This window comes from Tupaia chinensis, unplaced genomic scaffold, assembly GCF_000334495.1.
Source record: "Tupaia chinensis unplaced genomic scaffold, TupChi_1.0 Scaffold000046_3, whole genome shotgun sequence".
Taxonomy (NCBI): domain Eukaryota; kingdom Metazoa; phylum Chordata; class Mammalia; order Scandentia; family Tupaiidae; genus Tupaia; species Tupaia belangeri.
The window spans coordinates 531905-555045 of record NW_006159504.1 but is presented as its reverse complement, the minus strand read 5'-3'; the positions used below and the strand labels follow the sequence as shown (position 1 = coordinate 555045).

At 40.7% G+C, this 23141-nt stretch overlaps 1 protein-coding gene across 1 annotated transcript in view; it reads right to left on the bottom strand.

Annotated features, from left to right (window-relative positions):
• TOX (thymocyte selection associated high mobility group box) overlaps positions 1–23141 on the bottom strand; it is a 384675-nt gene that overhangs the window by 167449 nt on the left and 194085 nt on the right. The window contains exon 3 of the mRNA XM_006140855.3: positions 8699–8941. Coding sequence (XP_006140917.1) covers positions 8699–8941 — 243 coding nt within the window. The remainder of the gene's footprint in view (positions 1–8698; positions 8942–23141) is intronic.

Genomic DNA, 23141 nt, shown 5'->3' with positions numbered 1-23141 from the left:
GGACTTTGAGGAAAGTGGAATCTTTTTAAAAGTGCCAGAAATCTTGCAGGCGTCTTGACTGACCGTAAAATGGTCCAGGCAAGAACATGTAAAAAGGAAGTGGTGGGTGATCCGGGAAGGAAGAGCTTTCACTCTCTGTGTGATGCACTCATATGGTAAGTTTCAGAAGGCCAGCCAGATGTCCCACCCTGGTGACCTTGTTATCATGAAGCAGTCCCACTGAGTAGATCTAGTTCCAACTGTGTCCTAGGCACTCCTTTTGAGATTTTTTTAATGCTCGCAACTTCATAGGATTAAATATCTTATGACACCCATCCCTTAGAGAGGAAAACTGAGGCACAAAAAGGTTACATAAGGTGTTCAGAGTGACCCACCTGGTAAGTGGCAGTGCAGGGATGTGAACTGAGGCGGTCTGGCCATCAGTTTTAATCACAATGGTATACAAGGACACTAAGCGAAAGCCGCCTTTGGTTAATAGCAGGCTTACTGCTGTCTTTTGGGGACAGATGTGAAGAAGATTAAGGATTAAAGTATAAATAACTCTTTTGAAAAGTCTTTTCTCCTATGCATTTTAACTTCTCCAAATGAGTCATACGGGCTTGCGCTTTCTCATTTAACACTTATATAAGGCTTCCTGTGTGTCAGCCACTGGTCTAAGCAATTCTTAAAATATTCCTTTAACCCCATAAAGTAACAGCTACTAGCATCGCTTTTTTTTTTTTTTTTTTTTTTTTAGATAAGGAAGCTGGAGTATTTACCGGCTTAGTCATTAAACAAGTCATTTAACCACTCAGCCTTCATTTTCCATTTGCAAAATCGGGATACTAATAGCTCATCGAACACTGATTTTGAATTATGAACGAAATGTTTCATGCTAATATGATGGACATTTGTAGGGACTGGCTACAATAGTGAGATTATATCAAATATTGTCAATGGGGATGAGAAACAAGGGTGGATACAAGAAAACTGATCTCCAAAACAGTATCTCAGTGAACAGTATATATTATAATAATTCATTCAAAGAGCTTTTTTATTTAATTAATTTATTTTAAATTTGCTAGAAGGGAGACTGGCAGTTGGCATAATGGATATGTCGCTGGATTCCCACGTGATTGACATACAGGCCCGCTGACTTAAAAATTCACGCCAGGCACATATGCGTGTGTGCCCAAGATCCCGAGGGGAGAATGGAGAAGGGATTGTGGAGTCACCATCCGTCTTGGTAGGGGGTGATTTCTCACTTTCTGTCTTTCAATTTTCTCTGTCTCTGGTGGGCACACATGCCCTATAGCAAAAATCTCTCTCTAAAAAAAAAGAGAATTGCTAGAGGGTGTGTGTGCACTCAATGGAGAAAGACACAGAGAGGGAGAGAACGTGAGGAAAGTGTCCCCACCGTGAGGGACGGTCACACCGATCCCTCCTCCATTTCTCCTTCCACTCAGAATTTTGGGAAGACACATGTGCCAGGTGTGGTTTTCAAGTTGTCAGGTCAGGACTCAAGAGTGGACTGGCCACGTGGGATCCAGTCACCTTAATCCCATGCCACTGGCAGGTCCTAGTCAAGGCATTTTTCAAAAGTTCCCAGAAAATATATATTAGAAAAAAACTATACATAGATTTCAAAAACATTTTGCACCAAAAGAAACTTCTACTTTCCTTCCATTTTTCCATAAGCTTTCTGAAATCCTCTCATATCATACAAAATGGTAATATATTTAATATATAATAACGCACATATTTTCAACGTCACAATAACATCTAAAACATATAAAATAGCTAGATGAGAACTAAACTATTTTCCCCTTCCTAAGGCATTCAAATACTAACATTCTATCAGGTGAAAATACTAACACAAAGATACGATCACAGAACTAACAGGCACAGGCTCAGCTTTAATAACATTGAAGCGCTTTTAGGAAATACAGTCGGAGATAGTTGATCCTATTATAAATCTTTCCAGGGTAATTTATGCTCTTAGGACTTTAAAATGCACAGCAAATGTATTATTTAGACTCGACAAGTGTTACTTTTATCAGTGCTCCCATATTGTAGGTGACTTTGAAAGGTCTTGGAAGGAGCCCTGTCATTTCCAGGTGGTTAGCATTTACATCCTGATTTCTGTAGCCATTATTTTCCTGTCTGGATGAGCACTGGTGACCTACACTGTTCCTCTTCCTAAACACATTTCGACAATTGCCAAACCAGTCAATAGTTGGGTAGTTACATTTTGTGATATTAGGCGTTGGGTGAAGTTGCTAGAAAAGGGTTTAGGTAAAGTTTTTACAAGGAAGAGCAATGAGAAAATCTCATACTCCTTTTTTTTTTTTTTTTTTTTTTTTAGATAAGGAAGCTGGAGTATTTACCGGCTTAGTCATTAAACAAGTCATTTAACCACTCAGCCTTCATTTTCCATTTGCAAAATCGGGATACTAATAGCTCATCGAACACTGATTTTGAATTATGAACGAAATGTTTCATGCTAATATGATGGACATTTGTAGGGACTGGCTACAATAGTGAGATTATATCAAATATTGTCAATGGGGATGAGAAACAAGGGTGGATACAAGAAAACTGATCTCCAAAACAGTATCTCAGTGAACAGTATATATTATAATAATTCATTCAAAGAGCTTTTTTATTTAATTAATTTATTTTAAATTTGCTAGAAGGGAGACTGGCAGTTGGCATAATGGATATGTCGCTGGATTCCCACGTGATTGACATACAGGCCCGCTGACTTAAAAATTCACGCCAGGCACATATGCGTGTGTGCCCAAGATCCCGAGGGGAGAATGGAGAAGGGATTGTGGAGTCACCATCCGTCTTGGTAGGGGGTGATTTCTCACTTTCTGTCTTTCAATTTTCTCTGTCTCTGGTGGGCACACATGCCCTATAGCAAAAATCTCTCTCTAAAAAAAAAGAGAATTGCTAGAGGGTGTGTGTGCACTCAATGGAGAAAGACACAGAGAGGGAGAGAACGTGAGGAAAGTGTCCCCACCGTGAGGGACGGTCACACCGATCCCTCCTCCATTTCTCCTTCCACTCAGAATTTTGGGAAGACACATGTGCCAGGTGTGGTTTTCAAGTTGTCAGGTCAGGACTCAAACTGCAGAGTTGACTGGCCACGTGGGATCCAGTCACCTTAATCCCATGCCACTGGCAGGTCCTAGTCAAGGCATTTTTCAAAAGTTCCCAGAAAATATATATTAGAAAAAAACTATACATAGATTTCAAAAACATTTTGCACCAAAAGAAACTTCTACTTTCCTTCCATTTTTCCATAAGCTTTCTGAAATCCTCTCATATCATACAAAATGGTAATATATTTAATATATAATAACGCACATATTTTCAACGTCACAATAACATCTAAAACATATAAAATAGCTAGATGAGAACTAAACTATTTTCCCCTTCCTAAGGCATTCAAATACTAACATTCTATCAGGTGAAAATACTAACACAAAGATACGATCACAGAACTAACAGGCACAGGCTCAGCTTTAATAACATTGAAGCGCTTTTAGGAAATACAGTCGGAGATAGTTGATCCTATTATAAATCTTTCCAGGGTAATTTATGCTCTTAGGACTTTAAAATGCACAGCAAATGTATTATTTAGACTCGACAAGTGTTACTTTTATCAGTGCTCCCATATTGTAGGTGACTTTGAAAGGTCTTGGAAGGAGCCCTGTCATTTCCAGGTGGTTAGCATTTACATCCTGATTTCTGTAGCCATTATTTTCCTGTCTGGATGAGCACTGGTGACCTACACTGTTCCTCTTCCTAAACACATTTCGACAATTGCCAAACCAGTCAATAGTTGGGTAGTTACATTTTGTGATATTAGGCGTTGGGTGAAGTTGCTAGAAAAGGGTTTAGGTAAAGTTTTTACAAGGAAGAGCAATGAGAAAATCTCATACTCAAAATTTCTTTAAAAAAATTGCCCTACTGCTTTTTACATTTTAAATATGGAAATATGAAGGGCTGTTCATCTTTAGATCCATATGTATCGGGGGATGATGCGAAAATGGCTGAACAACCCACCTCGTCATGTTCGGATCGTTGTCTTGGTATAGTTTTTCACCACCTCTTACCTGAATAAGCTCCTAAAGCTTTTATCAGCTTCAGCTTTTTACTACTATTCATCCAAGGTACTACTAAGAATTTTCCAGAGGAATTTCCTAAAATACTGCTTTCATAACGTGTTTGCCTTGAATAAAAACTCCCACCAGGGAAGGGGTGGTTGAGGTGCTGGACTCCCACATGGCCAACTGCTGTTCGAGTCTTGCTTTCACACTTTCCTTCTTTCTCTCTGTCTCTCTCTGATGACTACAGTAAATTTAAAAAATAGCAATAATAATAAATAACTCTAAAAAAGAAAAAAAAGCGCCAATGGCTTCTTAGAATCTATCTTATCAAACCCCCATAAAATTTGATTTTAAAAAAATTCCTACAGGGCATGTGCACTTGCCAGAGAGAGTCAGAGAGACACAGAGAGTGGGTATTGCCACACCACAATCCCTTCCTCTCTATGTCTCCATCCTGTTGGGATTTAAGACATGTGTACACATGTGACTAGTGTTTCGCAAGCAACTGCAATTGGCCATGTGGGATCTGGCTCCCTTAACCACTAGGCTACAGGACTGGCCCCTTTGATTGGATTTTGAAGCCTTTGATCAAATTTCCAATTTTAAGTATTCAACCTAATTTTTGAACCCTCTCCACTATGCCTTTTCTTTGCTCTCTGTTTAATCCCAACCAAAAGCATTCTTCAAGCTCTCACTGCAATCTTACCTTTACTACCAGAATTATGTCATCTCTTCGAACTAGAAATCCCTACTGCATTCACGGCCAATACAAGTAAGTTCAACACTCCTCTTAGTCTCTAATTGCTTAGCGTTTCTCTCTCATTGTTTCATAACTATTCATGTTTTCTCTGTCATGTGTAAGATCCTGAAGGACAGTGGCCAAGTCCCATCAATCATTTAAGCCCTTTCACACATTGAGACCACAGTAAGCATTCAAAGTGCACATGCTGAGGAATGGCATTCTAGTCACGTGACAGCTCAGAACAAGAACTGAAGGGGCTCTTTGTTTCTCAAAGGAATTAGTAGACAAAAGCTAGCTCCTGGTTCTTCCAACTTTATTGGATTTCTATTGCAAGTTTATAGTGTATCAAACTCTGGGTCTTGGAATATAGCCAGAGATCTAGGCTTGAAGCAAGAAGAGCACATTTAATCTCCAAAAACGATTTTCCCAAGACCATACTGGCTTGGGGAACACATGGTTTAGACGTCAAGCTAAAATCATTAATAACACCTTCACTGTCCAATATGGTAGCTACTAGGTGCATTGGATACTGAGATGCAAAGTAACTAAAATGAAATAAAATACAGAATCGGACCTTTAGTCATATTAGCCATATTTAAGGTGCTCAGGGACCAGTCCTGTCTTAGTGAACAACACAGAGTAGCGAACAGTCCCAGCACCACAAGCAGATCCACTCCACAGTGCTGATGCTTGGCCCCAGCCTCAGCCACGTGAGCACCTTTCTACTTGGGAGGCTTTCTGCTTTCCTCCTTAAATGGTAGGATCAACCCTGGGAGGAGACAGAGGAGACGTCGCCTGAAATGTGGCTACTGAGGTGCTGAGAGGCCACACCATCCTACAGAAAACCCTGACAGACTCACCTTTAAGGGCAAAAGTGACAAATTAGATCTTCATTCCTTTGACTTGCACCAGACAGGGGCCTGGTCTCCCCTCTACTTTGTAAAGTGCTAAAAGGCCCAAAGGAAATGGCACGTTGAGGCCCAAACAGTTCAGTTTCCACCAGTGGATTGGGTGGGGACAGCATAAAGAAATGGGACAGCAGCTTCTGATAGAGGAAGAAGGGCCCAGCAAGAGACGGGCCTGGCCAGTGGCCTGTCCCATGGCCATGACCAAGTCCAGTCCTAGCTGGGTCGTTTGAGGACTGCGTGATTGCTACAGGCAGCAAATCTGGAAAACACCCAGGCCCAGTCATTGAAGTTGCACAAGCATCTCCTCAAAGAGTAAGTGGTGGATTGAGAGGGTCCTTCCGGGAATGCCCAGGAGAGTAGACGTGAGACCGGAGAGGAGGACAGTCTTCTGACTTAAACTACATACTTGAATATCTTCTTATCCCTCCTGTGACCCAACTCTTATTCCCATTACGAGGAAAAATCACGGAGTATAAAACCGGTATTTTACACCGAAGGCGCCCTTCTTCTCCTTCGTGGGGAACGGGAGTCCCTGTAGAGCAGCACCTGGAGCCTTGCTGTTCGTGACTGGGTCCAAAGGCTTAGTTTCACGTGACTTTCCAAGGTGACTATGTTGGAGTATAACATTTTTTAGGATTTAGGTATTTAGCACATTTGTTTTCAAAAATTTATTTTCTATTTTATGGACTCATAGTTCATGCTTGCAAACTAAAGCCAAACAGGTGGAATGTACTCTGGCATGTTGGCTGCCTATACTGCGTTTTCTGCCACTGCTCGTGCTGTCATGTCCCCCCTCTGGGCCACCCAGACCAGCTGCCGGATTTGAGAATTCTGTGCCCTGTAGTGGTATCAGGTTGTGAGTTTTATTCCCCAAAGAAACTACTTTGGGGCTTCTTTTCATTCTGTTTATCCCCTCTTTATAGTCATCATCTATTATATTTATAGTTTAAGTTGGAAGACTGTCCTTCCTTTATAAAATTTGCCTCTTCTCTGGTCTCACGTCTACTCTCCTGGGCATTCCCGGAAGGACCCTCTCAATCAACCACTTGCTCTTTGAGGAGATGCTTGTGCAACTTCAATGACTGGGCCTGGGCGTTTTCCAGGTTAGCTGCCTGTAGCAATCACACAGTACTCAAACGGCCCAGCTGGGACTGGACTTGGTCGCAGCCATGGGACAGGCCACTGGCCAGGCCCATCTCTTGCTGTGCCCTTCTTCCTCTATCAGAAGCTTCTGCTATATTTATTCTTATTAACAAACACACCTTGTGAAGTCATTCAAATTAGCAATGCATCCTCACATTGTTTAGGTAAGTGATAATGTAAAAATATAACATGCTTTGTTTTACAATCAGAAACAACGTAGTATGAGCGAGTTAATCAATCTGTTCTTTGTGAACAGGACAGCCCTGCTCCATGACTTATGAAAATGACAAGAGTGTTAGTTGGACTGTGAAGCAATTGAACAATGAAAACCAAAGAGCTCTAATTACAAATCACCATTCACCTGGGAGGAGGATCTCATGGCATAGCCAAAAGCTCTGTCCTTAGCCACATATTACCAAAGCCTTTTCTTCTTCCTTAAGATTTTTGCCATAGGGCATGTGCACTCACCAGAGAGAGACAGTGAGAGAGACAGTGAGAAATCATTCTCAGGGGAGACAGACACTCCACAGTCTCCTCTCCTGGGATTTTGAACACATATGCGCACCGCACACCCAGCGTGATTTTCAATCACTGGGTCTGGGACACATACTGCAGGGTCCTGTGGGAGTCTAACACCTTAACCACCATGCCACCTCCTGGCCCCCTGAAAATGTTTTTTAACTAATCAGAATGTAGACAGAGAAGTTATCAAGTTTTTAGATCACACAAAAATTAGAAAGGTTTTATGACAAGCAACTATTTCTCAAGTATGGGATGCTTATTAAATATAAAGAACCCCGGACTCCTTGGGTAGGGCTTGAGATTTGATTTTCTGCTGGTTTTGGTGATACATATTCCCATTAAATCTGAGACGTTCAGATTGGCTATTCAGAGGGACAAGTCCAATATACTCAACTTCCTGGACATGAATTTTGATCAACAGAATTATATCTCCCAAATAAAAATAGCGAGTCATGTCCCTGCCTTTTTATGGTGTAAACATGTGGACTTTGAGAGCAGAAGATAGGGAGAAACCAGGATGAAAAGGGAATCCGGAAGACATGGGGATCTTACTTGTAGGGAGGATAAAAGGTGGTGGCTGCTATTTTTTTTTTTCTTTTCCTTTTAAGACAGAGCCTTGCTGCATCAAGATCCTCATGCCTCAGCTCCCAAGGAGCTGAGAGCACAGGCACATGCCCCACATGAGGGTCTCACTGTGTTGCCCACACTGGGTGCAGACTAGCAAGGGGAGGTGGAGTCTTCAAAGATTCCTATTTTTAAAATTTGTTTATTTCTTTCATGAGCAAGAAAGACAAGAGACGAGAGAGAGAGAGAGAGAGAGAGAGAGAGAGAGAGAGAGAGCAATCCAATGGGGTCTCAATGTTGTGATCCAGTATCTCAATGCTAAGTCCAGTATACTCAGAGAGGTCTCCATATGTGGACCTAAAATATTCTCACGGGGACCAGCCTTGCAGTATCACATTTTACCACTGGCCCCAAGATGATCTTCCATCTGACAGCTGGTAAGCGAGTTTAACTTTATGACAGCACATTCTGTGTCCAACAGTATTTAGTACTTGGGGTTATAAATAAAATGACTAATTGATTTTGTCCGGACTTAAGTACGAAGTGTTCAATTCCTTTAGGAATCTGTAAGATTTACAGAGAACCTCTTGCATAGCTAAAAATGCCCTTCCAGTTGCAGGATGCTGCCACCACATAGTCAACGTCCTTGCCTTAGAGAAGTCTTCCCGGTGCCTCAGTGCGCCCCGACCCTCCCCGCCCCAAACGTGCACGCTGGTCCTTACCACAGAAATGGAGTTCGAAAGCAGCGCTCCATCCTGGCCAAGCATGTTGGAGACGGTGATCTCTGGGAGGTCCATGTTTTGTGGGTGAAATGGTAGCAGGCCATTGTGGTTTACCGGGTGGCACAGAGGGTGGTAACCAGATTCGACTTCGTTCAGGTGCACCAGCGAGTGGTCTGGGAGGGAAGGAGGGGTGATTGGTGGAATGTTGAAGTCTTCGCTTTCCAGGCTTGGACCAGGGTAGGACTGGAGAAAAAAAAAAAAAAAAAAAAAAGAGCGACATTATTGCAGATCATCATCCTCTTGTTCTACATCATTGGGAACAAACACACGAGCAGCATTATGGATTTGGCAAAGACATTTCCAACACTCAGATTAACTTCCTGCCACCACTCACTCTTAGGAATGCAGGAAACTTGCCTCACAGGCATGCTTACTTCTGGGGTAAAGACTGCTTCCATCGGGCATTTTATTTTTCCAAGAAGCTGAACTCAAACTGATTTCAAAGGTCCCATTTAAATGTTCCAGAGTTTTAATCTAGATGAATACCTTTTGAATGTGAATTGTGGGGAAGGAAGGCAATTTATAAAATTAATGTTTGATCAAACATGTTTCATAGGGCTCCCTACTGCTCAGATCATGAAATATAACAAAAAGGAATTCCAAAAGTTCTGGGGCAATTGCTTTTTGGTTTTCAAAAGCTACCTGCTCACAATTGACAAAAGAAAGTGCCATTGCTATTTTTATTACAAATATTTTATCATAAAAATAAAAGTGAAGATTACTTTCAAAATTTCTATTAACCTTTATTTGATTTGCCTCTAAAAGCTGATAAACGATATTGGAAGCATTTCAATTTACTTCATTCCATTTTAAAAGGGAAAATAATACTCATATTATTATAGTACTAATTCTGGAATAAAAGTCAACTAGTAAAATAAATAGCATTAACATACCTGGGGCTTTTTCTTTTACAGACTAAGGGCAAGTCTGTTTAAAAATGGAATGTGGTAAATGTCGAAAATGTAAGGAAGAAATGAAAAATGAAACATTGTTCCCACTTAATATCAAATACTCAGTGCTCTGCAGTCCTTTATAGAACAGGTGTCATAACATGAGAGAAAACATTTTGGCCCCGATTCTTGCTGGCCTATCTTTCAAATTAAGAGAGCTTTGGTAGTACTTGGGTGTGTGGGTAACAAGGATCCCTTGTCTAACAGAACAGGGCTGCCGAAGTGTGCCGGATTTGAAGCAAGCAGGGCAGAGGGCAGGAGCCAAGGAAAGTAGTGTAAGGTATTCATTGGGTGTTCAGCCAGGAAGCCTCAGACTCCAGCGTCCAAGTGCCTGGGGCTATTTTTTCCAGATGGCGTCTATTTGTCTAACAGAAATAAAATCTTCAAGTTGCACTTGCTAAATGTTGTACAAGTTTTGATATATTTATTTAGGTGCTGACTGTCAGAAGACAAGATTAAATGAAGAGCTACTGGAAACATCTGGAATCTAGACCTAGTCATGAAGAGGCACATGTGGGTTAGAGACTGAGGGTCTGTGAAGAGAAGATGTCATTCATCCTTGCAGATCATTTTTCTGAAATATCAAAGGTTCTGTTGAGCAAAAATCAAACAGGGCTACGCAGTGCCATGGTGATGAAGGGGGCTGGATCATACATGGCTGACTGTGTGGTTCGACTCCTGGACCTGATGGCTTAAAAAATACACTGGGCTGATGTGCGTGTGTTCTCAAATCGTGAGAGGAGAATGGAGGGGAAGGGATGCAGCATGGCCATTTCCAACCTCACTACCCCCACATTTCTCTCTTTCTCTCTCTGTGTGTAAAATAAAAAAGGCCCACTAGCTCTCAAAATTCAATCGCCTTTTACCAAAATCTCTTGTTAAAAGTATACTGTACATATATCTCCTGCTTGAAGAGTATTTTAGTGAGCTCTATAAAATCTATAAATTTAACTAAAACTCACACTTGCCTGGTATATTTTCTATTTCTACTCATCTAAGTCATCAGTTCCTTGTACAAGTATTGACATAAGACGCAGCATACAAGGCCTCCCCGGGAGGTGGGAGAGAAGCAGCATATTCGCTCATGGCTGTTTCAGACCCACACAGTATCAGGTCTTACAGCTTTTGACTCCACTTAAGTCTCACCATAATTCATTGTGTAGCTGTCAGCTCCATTTTCCTGAAGAGAAAATGAGGCTCAGAAGTTACATAACATTCTATTTCACTTAGCTACTAAAAATGATCAACTCGGTATATATGAAGGATGCATATGTAATGGAAGAAGGCCTTTTATTGTTGTGGTCATCGCATAAGTAATTTAATTGCTCCTATTTTATTAGGTTACATAATATGAAATTGTCAACACCCAACTCTTTTTGATAAACAAAATTTCGTAATTTAAGATTGATTATTAGCACTAGTACTGGGTCTTTTCTTGTGTCAAATTTCACCCCAATGCCCACCCACTGAAATGAAATATTTACTTTATATGAACATAAGAATTCATCATTTGCCTGTCAACATTGCAAATGCGGAATTGCTGATACATTATCTTTTAAGAAGTTAGTAAGTGCCTGTTTGAAACTTTCCTGAATAAGGTACAATTAATGCCAGCAATAAAGAGAAAAGATGCTTTTAATTTTAGAAATGCCATTAAGCTGCTGAAAATAGGAAGAGATATTCTACTATAGTATACCATGACTTTACATTCTAGAGTTTCTTCAGTCGTTAAATCTTAATTTGTGGTGTTTTAAAGGAAGGTTTAATTGGTATCACTTTACATTCAGTGATAACAATTGTACTGCAATTTAACCAAGCTACATGGTTTATTTTCATGTAATTACACATGAATGCTATTTAATCCATGTAATTATATCCCCAAACCACAGATTCCACAACTTAACCGGTAATGGGTAGTTAGGTGGATCAAGAATTTTAACAACATAAAGTTACTCGGTCGTTTCTGTTCTTTACATTAGAAGTCACAATATGGTTATTTTCCATGAGCCTATTATGGTGTAATTGATGCCACAGAAAAGTATAGTGGTAATTGTACAAATGTCGAAATGTCCCAGAACTTACAGAAAGTTCAATACCAGACAAATTACTAATTATTTTTAATGCAGAAATGAATTAGCTAATTCTTCAACATTGATTTCTATGACATGACACTTTTATTTTGTTTTCTAAAAACTTAATAGGAATATATTTAACTTAAGAACAGTAGGTTTTATATTATAGACAATTTACAGTTTAGGGGGATATAGTACAATAGGATATGATTCAATATTTTCCTTTATTACCCACGAAGCTGACGGGGTAGAATTGGTGTTCAGCGTTTGTTAAAGGAGTTAACAATCAATCACTAAATGAATGCATGCACACTTGAATGAATGCATGCTAAACGGATTCTCTCAAGGGACGAGGCCCATGAATGTGACACTGCCATTCTGTGGACTGGAATAAATATCTTGGATTCCGAAGACAGCACTGACCAGCTGACAACACAAGATGTAACATTAAGCTCACAGAGCATCAGGAACCCAAACAATCCTGCTTGTGGAGGAAAGGTTTGAGCTCCTTGAGGAAGATGGGACAGAGCAGTTGAGGTTCCCCTCTGGCTGCTTTTCTGGTCCTCTGAAGAGTCTAATCCTGCCAACCTACAGTGACACAGAGAGTTCAGATCATTCATAATGAGAACGTGTGGCCCTGTGGCTCTCAGGAGCTCTTAAGCTTAATATTCCCTGCAGGCAGGATGTCAGGACTCCTTGGGTGACAGCTAGGGCCCATGAAGTAAGGTCACAGCACAGTTCCGATGCCATGCTTGGCCAACAGCGAGGGCCTGATTAGACAAGTGGGCCCGAGGGAACGTTGATCACAGGAACAGGAACCTTGATGAGGAGACCAGGGCTGAGTAGGTAATGCTGTTTCTTGGTGACACAAGGTTCCCACTGTACTTGTCTCCTGACTTGGGGTCCTTTTCTGACTCAGGTTGATTTCCCTCTAGCAATTTTCAGTGGGACATGGAGTTAAATGGCTCATTTATCCTCCAACCCTCTTGGGAATAAAGAGTGGGTGATCCATTCTTTTTCTTTTAGAGAGAGAGATTTTTGCTCTAGGGAGCCAGGAGAGACAGAAAATGAGCAATCATCCCCTAGGGGGGGTGGCCACATTGCAATCTCTTCTCCTTCATTCTCCTTTTGGGACTTTGGGTACGAACACGCCGCCGCTGGGACCAGGACTCAAACCACGGTGGACTATGTGCAAGTCCAGTGACAACCATAATGCCATCTGCTGGTCCCCGCGTGATCCTTTCTAAGAGGATTTCTATCCCTATAAGAATTACATCTTATTTAGCCTGAATTAGAAGCCACGATGGGGTGAATCCCGTGTCCTCCAAGGCTCCATGGGCTGAGTCCCAGCGTAGACTGCTGGGGGGGACAAGTAGGGACTGTCAGGGTGGTGTCATCTTCCTTATCACCTTTCAGCAAGCCTGTTCCCAACCCCAGTCTCGAGATCAGACTTAACGGTAGCCTTAACTATACCTCCTCCTTAGCTGCCTCCTCCGCAGTGAATGATGAAAGTCAGTGGTAACCATTTACGCAGATAAAGAGAAAGTGTCTAGGAGTATTTTGGGGTGAAATTCGGGCCAATGCTTTTAATTTTATCTTAGAGCTTCATCATATTAACTAAAGGTATATTGGAAACAAAGAAGCATGAAAGTGATTTGGTCTAAACCATTGCTAATCCACATGAACCAAGGGGGTCAAAGACATCAAAATTGCATTGTTGTTACTTAAGCGATTCTCCCTGATCTTAAGATACACCCCGATTATGGACACAGAGAGTTTCACCATGTTGTTGGTGCTGGGGCAAGTACTTCTCTATCCTTTCCTGTTTTTTATTTTGTATGAGAGAGAACATACATGTATATATGAGGGGGTGACGTTTTGACCATTGAGGTGCTCCACCCCAGTTCTGCAGCTTCCCCTTAGCTAGAATCACAGGCATGCATTCACACCTGGCCTGCTTAGGTTGGTCCAGGATCCAAACCATGGTCTTCCCTGTGGCCCAGCTTCACACAGTGGTGCTCTACCGCTTGTGCCACTGTGGCTGGGCCATTACCCCTTGATTCTAGTGTGGGAGGCAGGGTGCAGTCCTTTGTGCCAGGGAGAAGAAGCCAAGTGCCACTGAATGTAGGCTAGGGTGGGCCATACTGGCATGAAGCTTGGCTAATTCTGGAAGACAAATGAACTCAAGGCCCAAGGAAGTTGGGAGCATGCAAACTTCTCTATCCTTTCCTGTTTTTTATTTTGTATGAGAGAGAACATACATGTATATATGAGGGGGTGACGTTTTGACCATTGAGGTGCTCCACCCCAGTTCTGCAGCTTCCCCTTAGCTAGAATCACAGGCATGCATTCACACCTGGCCTGCTTAGGTTGGTCCAGGATCCAAACCATGGTCTTCCCTGTGGCCCAGCTTCACACAGTGGTGCTCTACCGCTTGTGCCACTGTGGCTGGGCCATTACCCCTTGATTCTAGTGTGGGAGGCAGGGTGCAGTCCTTTGTGCCAGGGAGAAGAAGCCAAGTGCCACTGAATGTAGGCTAGGGTGGGCCATACTGGCATGAAGCTTGGCTAATTCTGGAAGACAAATGAACTCAAGGCCCAAGGAAGTTGGGAGCATGCAAGTAGTAATTGCAAAACACTATCTTCCTCAAGAGAGCATTTTTATAGCTCAAAATAATAGAGTTGGTGACTATTTCAAGTCATTTTCTTAAGACCTCAACATTTAGCTTGAGAAGTGTTCTGTCTTTCTTCGATGAGGACACAGAATTTGGTCCAGTGAAGAGCACAGATAATGATTTCTTCAGTGGCTGATGAGATTGGCCAGAGAGCATGTGGGAAGGAATCAAGGCTTGGGAATCTAACAGACAGTTTCTTTTTTTTTTTTTTCTTTTCTTCCTTTTTTTGGAGAGGATTTTTGCTATAGGGCACGTGCACTTGCCAGAAAGACAGAGAGAGACAGAGAGACAGAAAGTGAGAAATCACCCCCCAGGAGGGATGGCCACAACGCAATCCCTTCTCCTCCATTCTCCTCTTGGGATCTTGGGCACGCACGCACACATGCCAGGCGTGAATTTAAGCCACTGGGTCCAGGACTCGAACCGCAGTCAACTGTCTGGGAGTCCAACAACATAGCCATTACGCCAACTGCTGGTCCCTATATCCAGGTTCTTCAAAGCATGCATTAGTTTGAGATCTGAGGCCAGTTTCTTATTTCCAGTGAGCTTCAGTTTCAAAACCTGCTACCTGCACTTCTTATGAGCATTAAAAACAAAAACAAATGTAAAAAGCTTAATACATGTTTGCCAGAGAACAAGTTTATAAAAAATGGCATTTTTATGCAGCTATGGTTATTGTTAAATGGATTAATACATGTCATGTTTAGGCCATGCCTGAGACACCAAACAACCATCAGCAGTATATCAGAGGATTGAGACATGTTTCCAAACACTGTTATAAGGGAATTTCAGTATATTTTCCATTGATCAGACCTCATAGTAAAGAAAGCATGCAGCTCCATTCATAAACGATGTATTTGTTTAATTGTTCCCCATAAATGACTAAAATAAAATTTCAACTTATTTTTATAAGATTAAATTACATTTTTTAACATTAAAAGAATATGGGGCCAGTAGGTGGTGTGGTGGTTAAAGCACTGGGCACTCCCACATGTTTAACCACGGTTCGAGCCCTGGATCTGGTGACTTGCTTTCTTACTTTCCCATTCTCTCTCTCTATGGCTTTCTCTGGTCAAATTAAAATAAATGAATGCATAAATAAAATTAAATAAATAATTCTTAAAAATTTACAGAATAAAGAGATAGTGGGGGAGGGGGAGAATGCAAAGCTGCTAAAGGTGCTGATAATGAATTAGTGTGTGCCGGACAACGCCTTGCTTCTTTGAGGTGCTCCTACTGGGCCTGTAGCCCTGGCTTGCAGCTCCTGGTTGTTCAATTCCTACAGGCCCAGGGAAGTGGAACCATATGGAACGCCCAGGTCTAAGTGAGCACAATAGCTGTGTTTTCTAAACACTGGCTCTGTGTCCTTAGATAAACTATATTCCTGGTACCAGCAGATAGCGTAATGCCTACGTGGTTGGACTCCTAAGTGGTAGACCACGATTCGTGTCCAGGACTTGGTGGCTTAAACTCACGCCAGGCATGTGTATGGGCGTGCCCAAGAGCCCAAGAAGAGACTGGAGGAGAAGGGATTGCAGTGTGGCTGCCCTCCCCCTCCCCCCCGAGGATGATTTCTCGCTTTTTGTCTCTCTGTCTCTTTTTGTCTTTCTGGCCAGAGCCCATGCCCTATAGTAAAAACCTCTCCAAAAAAGAAAAAAGAAACTATATTCCTTGGATGATTCTCGACAAAGAGATCAAATCGCTAATTCGAGTGATCACTTGTAAAACTCCAATCAAGAGACTAGGGTTAGGAAAGGACTCGGGGATCCTTCCTATCTACTTTGGTTTATCCAGTTGGGTGCCTTTTTGGCCATTTGAGTTAAGTCAAAGTCCTTCCCAAGGTCCAACCTTCCCTCACTCTCCATTTCTGTGGAACAGGGAAAGGGATTTCTACCTGATTTCTGGAAGATCTCATTTCTGCTGTCTAATTGCACACACACACTCCTTTTAAAGCATATTGCTTTCTTTACATATTCCAGACCTAAGTATCCTGTTTACATTATTTTCTCCTTCTGCAATCCATATTTCCTTTAGCTACGGCCTGTTCTTACTTTTTATTCTTATTCTACCTCATTACATCTGGAAGAGGAATGTTAATTACACTGGCTTTTCTTTTGACCACAGAAAACTCATGTTTCACACTGTCCAGATAGAGTGTTAATAAACACTGATCAGGCAAATAATAAGTCTCTTCTAAACTTCACATTTCTTTCTTTCTGAAATCTAGTTGCTTTACTACAGGGGCATTGTATTTGTGGGTCTCTGTCCACATATTGCAGTCATTATAGAGCACTCCATCTTTGGTGACAAGATGTCCCATAACTCAGAAGAATTCAAAAGATATCATCTCATACATATCTTTAAATTATGTGATGGATTCAGGCAATCATGCATACACTGAAAATATGGCTATGGTTATAACATTGTAAAATATGTTTCTCATATAGATCTTTATTTGAAAGATAAATAAATAGCACTGCCATCAAACATACACTGAATGCCTTAATTTTTAATCTGTAACATAATTCTTGAAAGTTAAGGATAGGGAAATGCTGATGTCTAAACATGTTTCATCTTCCGTTATTGAGCATTTTTTGTTGCGTGATTCAGATAACTGAAGGGAAAGCAAAGTAAACTGAGTTTATTAGAAAAATAATAAACTTCCTCTGTACATTTTTCAGAGTTCAGATATTGCTTGTAATGGTGATTTTTCTTGAAAGAGTTTAAGCAACATCAACAAGATCTCTGATTTTTTTTTTTTTGAGAAGACCTTCAGAGTAGGTATTTTTCAGACTCTTTTGTCTCTGCGTGAACAAGGGTTGATAGCTCGAGACTATAATGTATTACTGTGGAAAGCTTCGGTCTGTTACATAAATCATCTTAGCACTCAGCAAGAATTGTCCAACAGTGCCATTGATGTGCTCAGACCAATGATCCTGCAAACAATTTTTTTGTCTTTCTTCACATGTGAGACAATGGCAATAAATCATCTTCATTTAAAAACACACAATGTACTAATTTTTCAAGCAACAGTTATCAAAATGAAATTTCTGGTGGAAAGTATAACATTTATTTTATTTGCGCTCATTAATTTCCATAACCCATATTGTAAAGAGGAATGAGTGTCTCGCTCATTATAGAAGCATTCGTTGTGTACCTACTACGTGACAGCATTCTGCAAAGTGTGATTTGAGATACAAAGAATAGAAGACCTTGTTAAAGGGAATGAATGAGAAGAGGGAATTAATAGGCTCCCAATAAATGGCAGAATGTTTGAAATATCAAACAAAGTGATAATCAGACTGTAGATAAAAGAGCAATTACTTGAAACTGGGATGATCGAGAGATTCTTAAGAGCAGAATTCTACTGATAATAAGGTCTGATGACCAGGCCTTCTGCTGAGATGTGATGTGACCGGAGAGCATCACAAATCTGACAAATGGGTGACTCTAGGCGGATGTTCAGGAAGCAACAAGGGAGTTTAACAGTAAGGTCAGGTCTTCTACCTCTAAGATAACTTCAAGGGCAAGGTGGTCCCAGTGTTTAAAACAAACAAACAAACAAAAAACCTTGGGGGGTACTGGGCTCAACACAGTCCTCTTCCGGGAATGAGGTATAAGGTAAAATTCTGATTACTAAAAACCAAAGTGCACAGCCTGAACAAGAAAGCGGGGTCAACTTTACCGCAGAGAGTGTCTGACACTGGCTCTTCCTGAGGCCAGGACTGGACGACTTTGAACCTTGAGGTTAAGATATATAGATTTTGAGGATTCCAGGGGGTATTGGAGCCACGTGCTAAGCTCCTGCTTCAGATCAGGTGTGAGTGGGCCAGGATAGCCCGAGACTCTTCTGTCTCTCATGGCTAGGGCCAGACTCCACTCTCCATGTATTTCCAGAACAGCCTTTATTTAGCATTTACATATAGGGCTTTCTTCTGCCACAATTCATACGAGAATGGGGAAGAGACTTCTATTCTCTCAGTATTGCTTGGGGGCTGGGGAGGAGGGGTTACATGAGTCTTCAAGCATTATTTTTAGAGGACATTTTAAAGTCAGGCATTGTATGCGGTTGTACTAAAGGTTCCTTCTTTGGGAAAAGAAAGAAATCTAGAAAATAAAAACGTACTCCCTCTACAACATCACAACCCACACGTGGTTGATTATGGACAGCAGGCTGAAGGGGAGGAGCTACTTCTGAAACTAGTCAGGGCCCAAGCATGTTTTTCAGTAATAGGTCATCATTCTATATTGAACCATATTCAATGATTAAAATGGATCATTGCAGTAGGTTAAATGTATTGTTCTATATAAAATGCAATCTATGCTTTTTTTAGTAACCTAGATTTCCTTCAGTTCTCACATGGAGTTTATAATACTGTGAGATTTAGTTGTACTTTTGTTTTTTTTTTTAAAATAACTTATGTTATCCAGTAAAAAAATTAGAAAATATATACATGACATAACATCACCCCAAATCCAACCACTCAGGAATCAAACAAAACATTATTAAAATGGTTATCTTTTAAGATTCTTTTTTAGTGCATATTTGCTAATCTGTCTTTAGTTTTTGGTTTTGTTTTTAATAACAAAAACCAGATCACAGAGCTCAGTTTTATAGATTGAAATGCTAAATGCATATCTGAGCTCGCCTCAGTAAATAAGTCTACTTAATTTCTCTGAGCCTCAGTTTCCAAATTTTCAAGAGGGATGATAGTAGTGTTCAACTCATTAACAGAATATCAAGATTAAATGAGATAAACAAGAAAATGTTTTGAGTAATACAATGGTTCATAAATGGCAGTAAGGAAATGTTAGCTAAATTGTTATTATACCATTTTGTAAATTAATGTGACCATTTAAAACGGATCGTGAGGGGCCAGCAGATGGTGTTGCAGGACTCTTACATGGCTGCCCGGACTCCCACATGGCTGACTGTGGTTCGAGTCCTGGACCCGGTGGCTCTCGGTGGCAGGAGCTGGGCACATACGTGAACATGTCCAAGATCTCAGGAGGAGATTGGAGGAGAACAGACTGCAGCATTGCCATCTAGGGGGTGATTTCTCACTTTCTCTCTCACTGACTCTGTCTCTCTCCCTCTGTCCAGCAAGCACACATGCCCTAAGGCAAAAACCTCTACCAAAAAAAAAGGATTGTGAATAATTTTCCATGTCAATAAATACTGTCTATATTACTGTATAAATGCTGAATATAATATCACTATACTTGTGTTCTATGATTTATTTTATCAGTTCTCTATCTTGATCATTTAGGATGTTTCTGTTTTTTTGTTGTTGTTGTTATAAACCATGTTGCGATGGTTAACCTTATCATTTGTTATTAGGAAATAGTTTACCATCTTATATTTATGATCACATGCATGAAATACAGAATATTTGCTCAAGGGGAGATCTAGGAAATCATCCTCCCACTTTGCCGATGAGGAAAATAGGGCTGAGCAGTTAAATGATTCATTTGTATTTACTGAACCAGTCGGATAAAGATAAACCTACAGCATCATTACACAGATTTTTTACACTTAACAATTGAAGTAAAAGGCATGAGTTTTAGTATACTATTTTGAAACAACGGTTCTGAATTTTAATAAATTTTATTTTTTCAAAACCTGTGTTAAGTTGATGTTTGCTGGTGGTCAGCATGAAGTTGAGCATTTGGTGTTGGCCTGTTTTTATGTATGGACATTTTGCCTGTGAATTTTCAAGTACATGGACATGGGGCTGGCAGGTGGCATGGGCGCTTGACTCACCAATGATTGACTGTGGTTCTAGTCTCAGACCTGAAGGCTAGCTTTCTCACTTTCCTTCTCTCTTTCTCGTTCTCTCTCTGTCCCTCTCTGGTCAAATGAAAATAAATAAATAAATAAATAAAGTTAAATAAACTAATTCTTTTAAAAAAAAAATACACATTCAATGTGTGCATAGCCATTCTTTTGATTTTTGTCTACTGAGTAGAACTCAATAAATGTTGGGTATATAAACTCACATTGGGCATAAAGCCTGAAACTCACATTAGCCCCAAACGAGAGCTAAACAGATGGTCCATTGGTTTGGCTTCTCAAAAAAGAGGCCCAGACAGAGAAAAAGAGGCTCCTGTTTCTACTCACCACAGGCTGAAATGTAATTTCTGTTCTTTTATCAGGAAATGATTTTCAGTGGATCCCAAAATATATGAGGTCATCTCACTTCTTAAAGTGTTTGCTATAAAGAGAGCTCACACTGAAGATAGGGATGGGGAAGGGAAAAAAAGTTTAACACCTAGAAACAATTTCCCCTGTTGAATGGTGATAAGACCACTCAATATTCAGTTCTCAGAAGGAGAATCCCTGGGGAAGAGTGAGAGGGATGGGGAAGATGACTTCTAAGGAAAGATCTCCTAAACTTCATTCACCTTCTGGGAGAAAGAAGAGCCCCAAGGACTGGAGGAAGACCTGGACCTGGCAAGAAAAGTGCAGAGAAAATGGACATAGCAGTGTTGGTCTAGGGATGCACAAGGCTGCAGGGGAGGGGAGCGAGTGTATCCAGGGACAGCAAATACTGTCTTGTATTTGTATAGCTTTTAAGTGGAAACAAATAGAAATCGCTGCTTATAACTAAAGCATAGCCGCACACCACACTTTTATTTGGCCCATCCTAATATTTCTCAGAGCATCCTGGCACATGTAGCACATTGCAGTCCTCTCACATGAAAAAGAAGTGACGTGAGTTCAACATTTTGATCTGAAAGTTCTAAAATAAGCAAAGCCTGACTGATCAAACATGGAGTCTGACTTGGGCATTAGACCTTTCTTTTTTTAAAATTTTTTTTAGAAAATTTTTTGATAGTCAACTTCTTTATCTTTTTCTTTTTTCTTATTATTCATACATTAAATCACTATACATCATTTAGATTGTGAAGAGACTTTACCCAGCGTGATGGACACCTCAGTCCAGCCCAGTTGAGACTATTATACACATCCTCGTCAACAGATAAAACTTACTTGTATCCCACAAGTGTCTTACCTCTCCATTTCCCCCCCAAATTTCCTTTCCTCCCCTCCAAACATTTTTTCCTATGCTCTTCCCCTCCCACACTCTCTTTCCACTTTGTCTCGAGTGTCCATTACAGTTTTTAATACTTTGGGCATTAGACTTTTCTAGGTCAGGTCCTAACTCTGATATGGACCTTTTGGATATGGTAAGTCACTTCCTCTCTCCCATCCTCACTGAATTGTTGTGAAAACAACATGAGATAACGGAGGTATCGCCTTGCTTAGTTCCTTGCTGGAAACAGGTGCATTCCAGTTGACAGCTATTACTAGTATGGATCTGAATAGTTTGTGATTTGGGCTTTAGGGGAGAGCTAATCTGAACTTCCAGCCAAGCAGAAACTTCCTACTAAAACTTGCCATCACCTTTGCAAGAAAGAAGTTTAAGTGAAGTCAGAGCCTCAGAAATAAATGGCCTATACATATAAATTGCAATTAGGTAGGAAGGATAAGTTCTCCTGTCCTACAGTACAGTAGGGGGCTGTAGTTAACAATAGTTTACTGTACATTTGAAGATAGTCAGAAGAGAGGACTTTAAATGCTCCCCATAGAAAGTAATGACCTAAGTTTCAGTTGATGGATATGCAAATTACCCTGATTTGATTCTCACACACTGTATTTGTGCACTAACCCACCACCATGGACCACATAAGTAGGTACAATTATTGTGTCAATTAAAATTAATGTTAAGGTGGCATGGTGGTTAAGGCCCCAGACTCCCACATGGCTGACCATCGTTCGAGCCCCAGAGCTGGCAGATTGCTGTCTCACTTTCCTTCTCTCTCAAACTCTCTTTTTGGTGATCACGCGTGCCCTATAGCAAATGTAAAAAATAAATAAATAAAATAATTCTTTAAAAATATCTATTTACTTATTATAAAACAGAAATAAATAGCTGAGTACCCAGAGTGCAGATGAGTCCGGGTGTCCCTTAAGGCAGCTTCCATAGAGAGTTGCTGGTCTTCTTCATCCTGCGATCCTATGCCTGTTATTGCATGTCACTGCTTCCAAGTGCTTTCTGATGTCAAAAATAACCATCCCGGTTCTTCCTGATGGAGGGCCTTCAGGAAATGCTAGGAGGTCCAGATATGTCCCTTCATTACTGGTCTCAAGTCATGACCATCAAAGCCCTTGCTAGTTTCGACCTGGCTGTACCATCCAAATAATTTTACGCTGGTCTTCGAACTCACTTGTTTGGTTTCGCTACCAAGATAAATGATCATTTGTGAACAGCAAGGGATGTGTGGAGAACATTTCCGTGATAGTCATCAAATAATTTCACATCACTACGCTCATAGTTAAGATCTTTTTATAAAACTGTAAATTAATATAGATTGGGAAAAAAAAACACAAAAAGAAAGAAAAAATATGGAAATAAATAAAGGTTAAACTGAAAAATTCTGTTGTTTCTGGGAAGTCTGACTAGGTTTGCTCCCAAACCGAGGAACTGAAACTGCAAAAAGAAACTCAACATTTTTTTTTAAAAGGTGTTTGGGGTGGCAGGTGAGGATGTGAAAAGAAGGGCTCGGAAGAAATAGAGGTGGGCAGAAAACAACCTCAGCCTTACTAAGCCTCAGGGGTCTTTCTTTTTTTATTTCTTTTAAATTTGCCAGAGGACAGAGAGAAGCAGAGAGGCAGAGAGGGA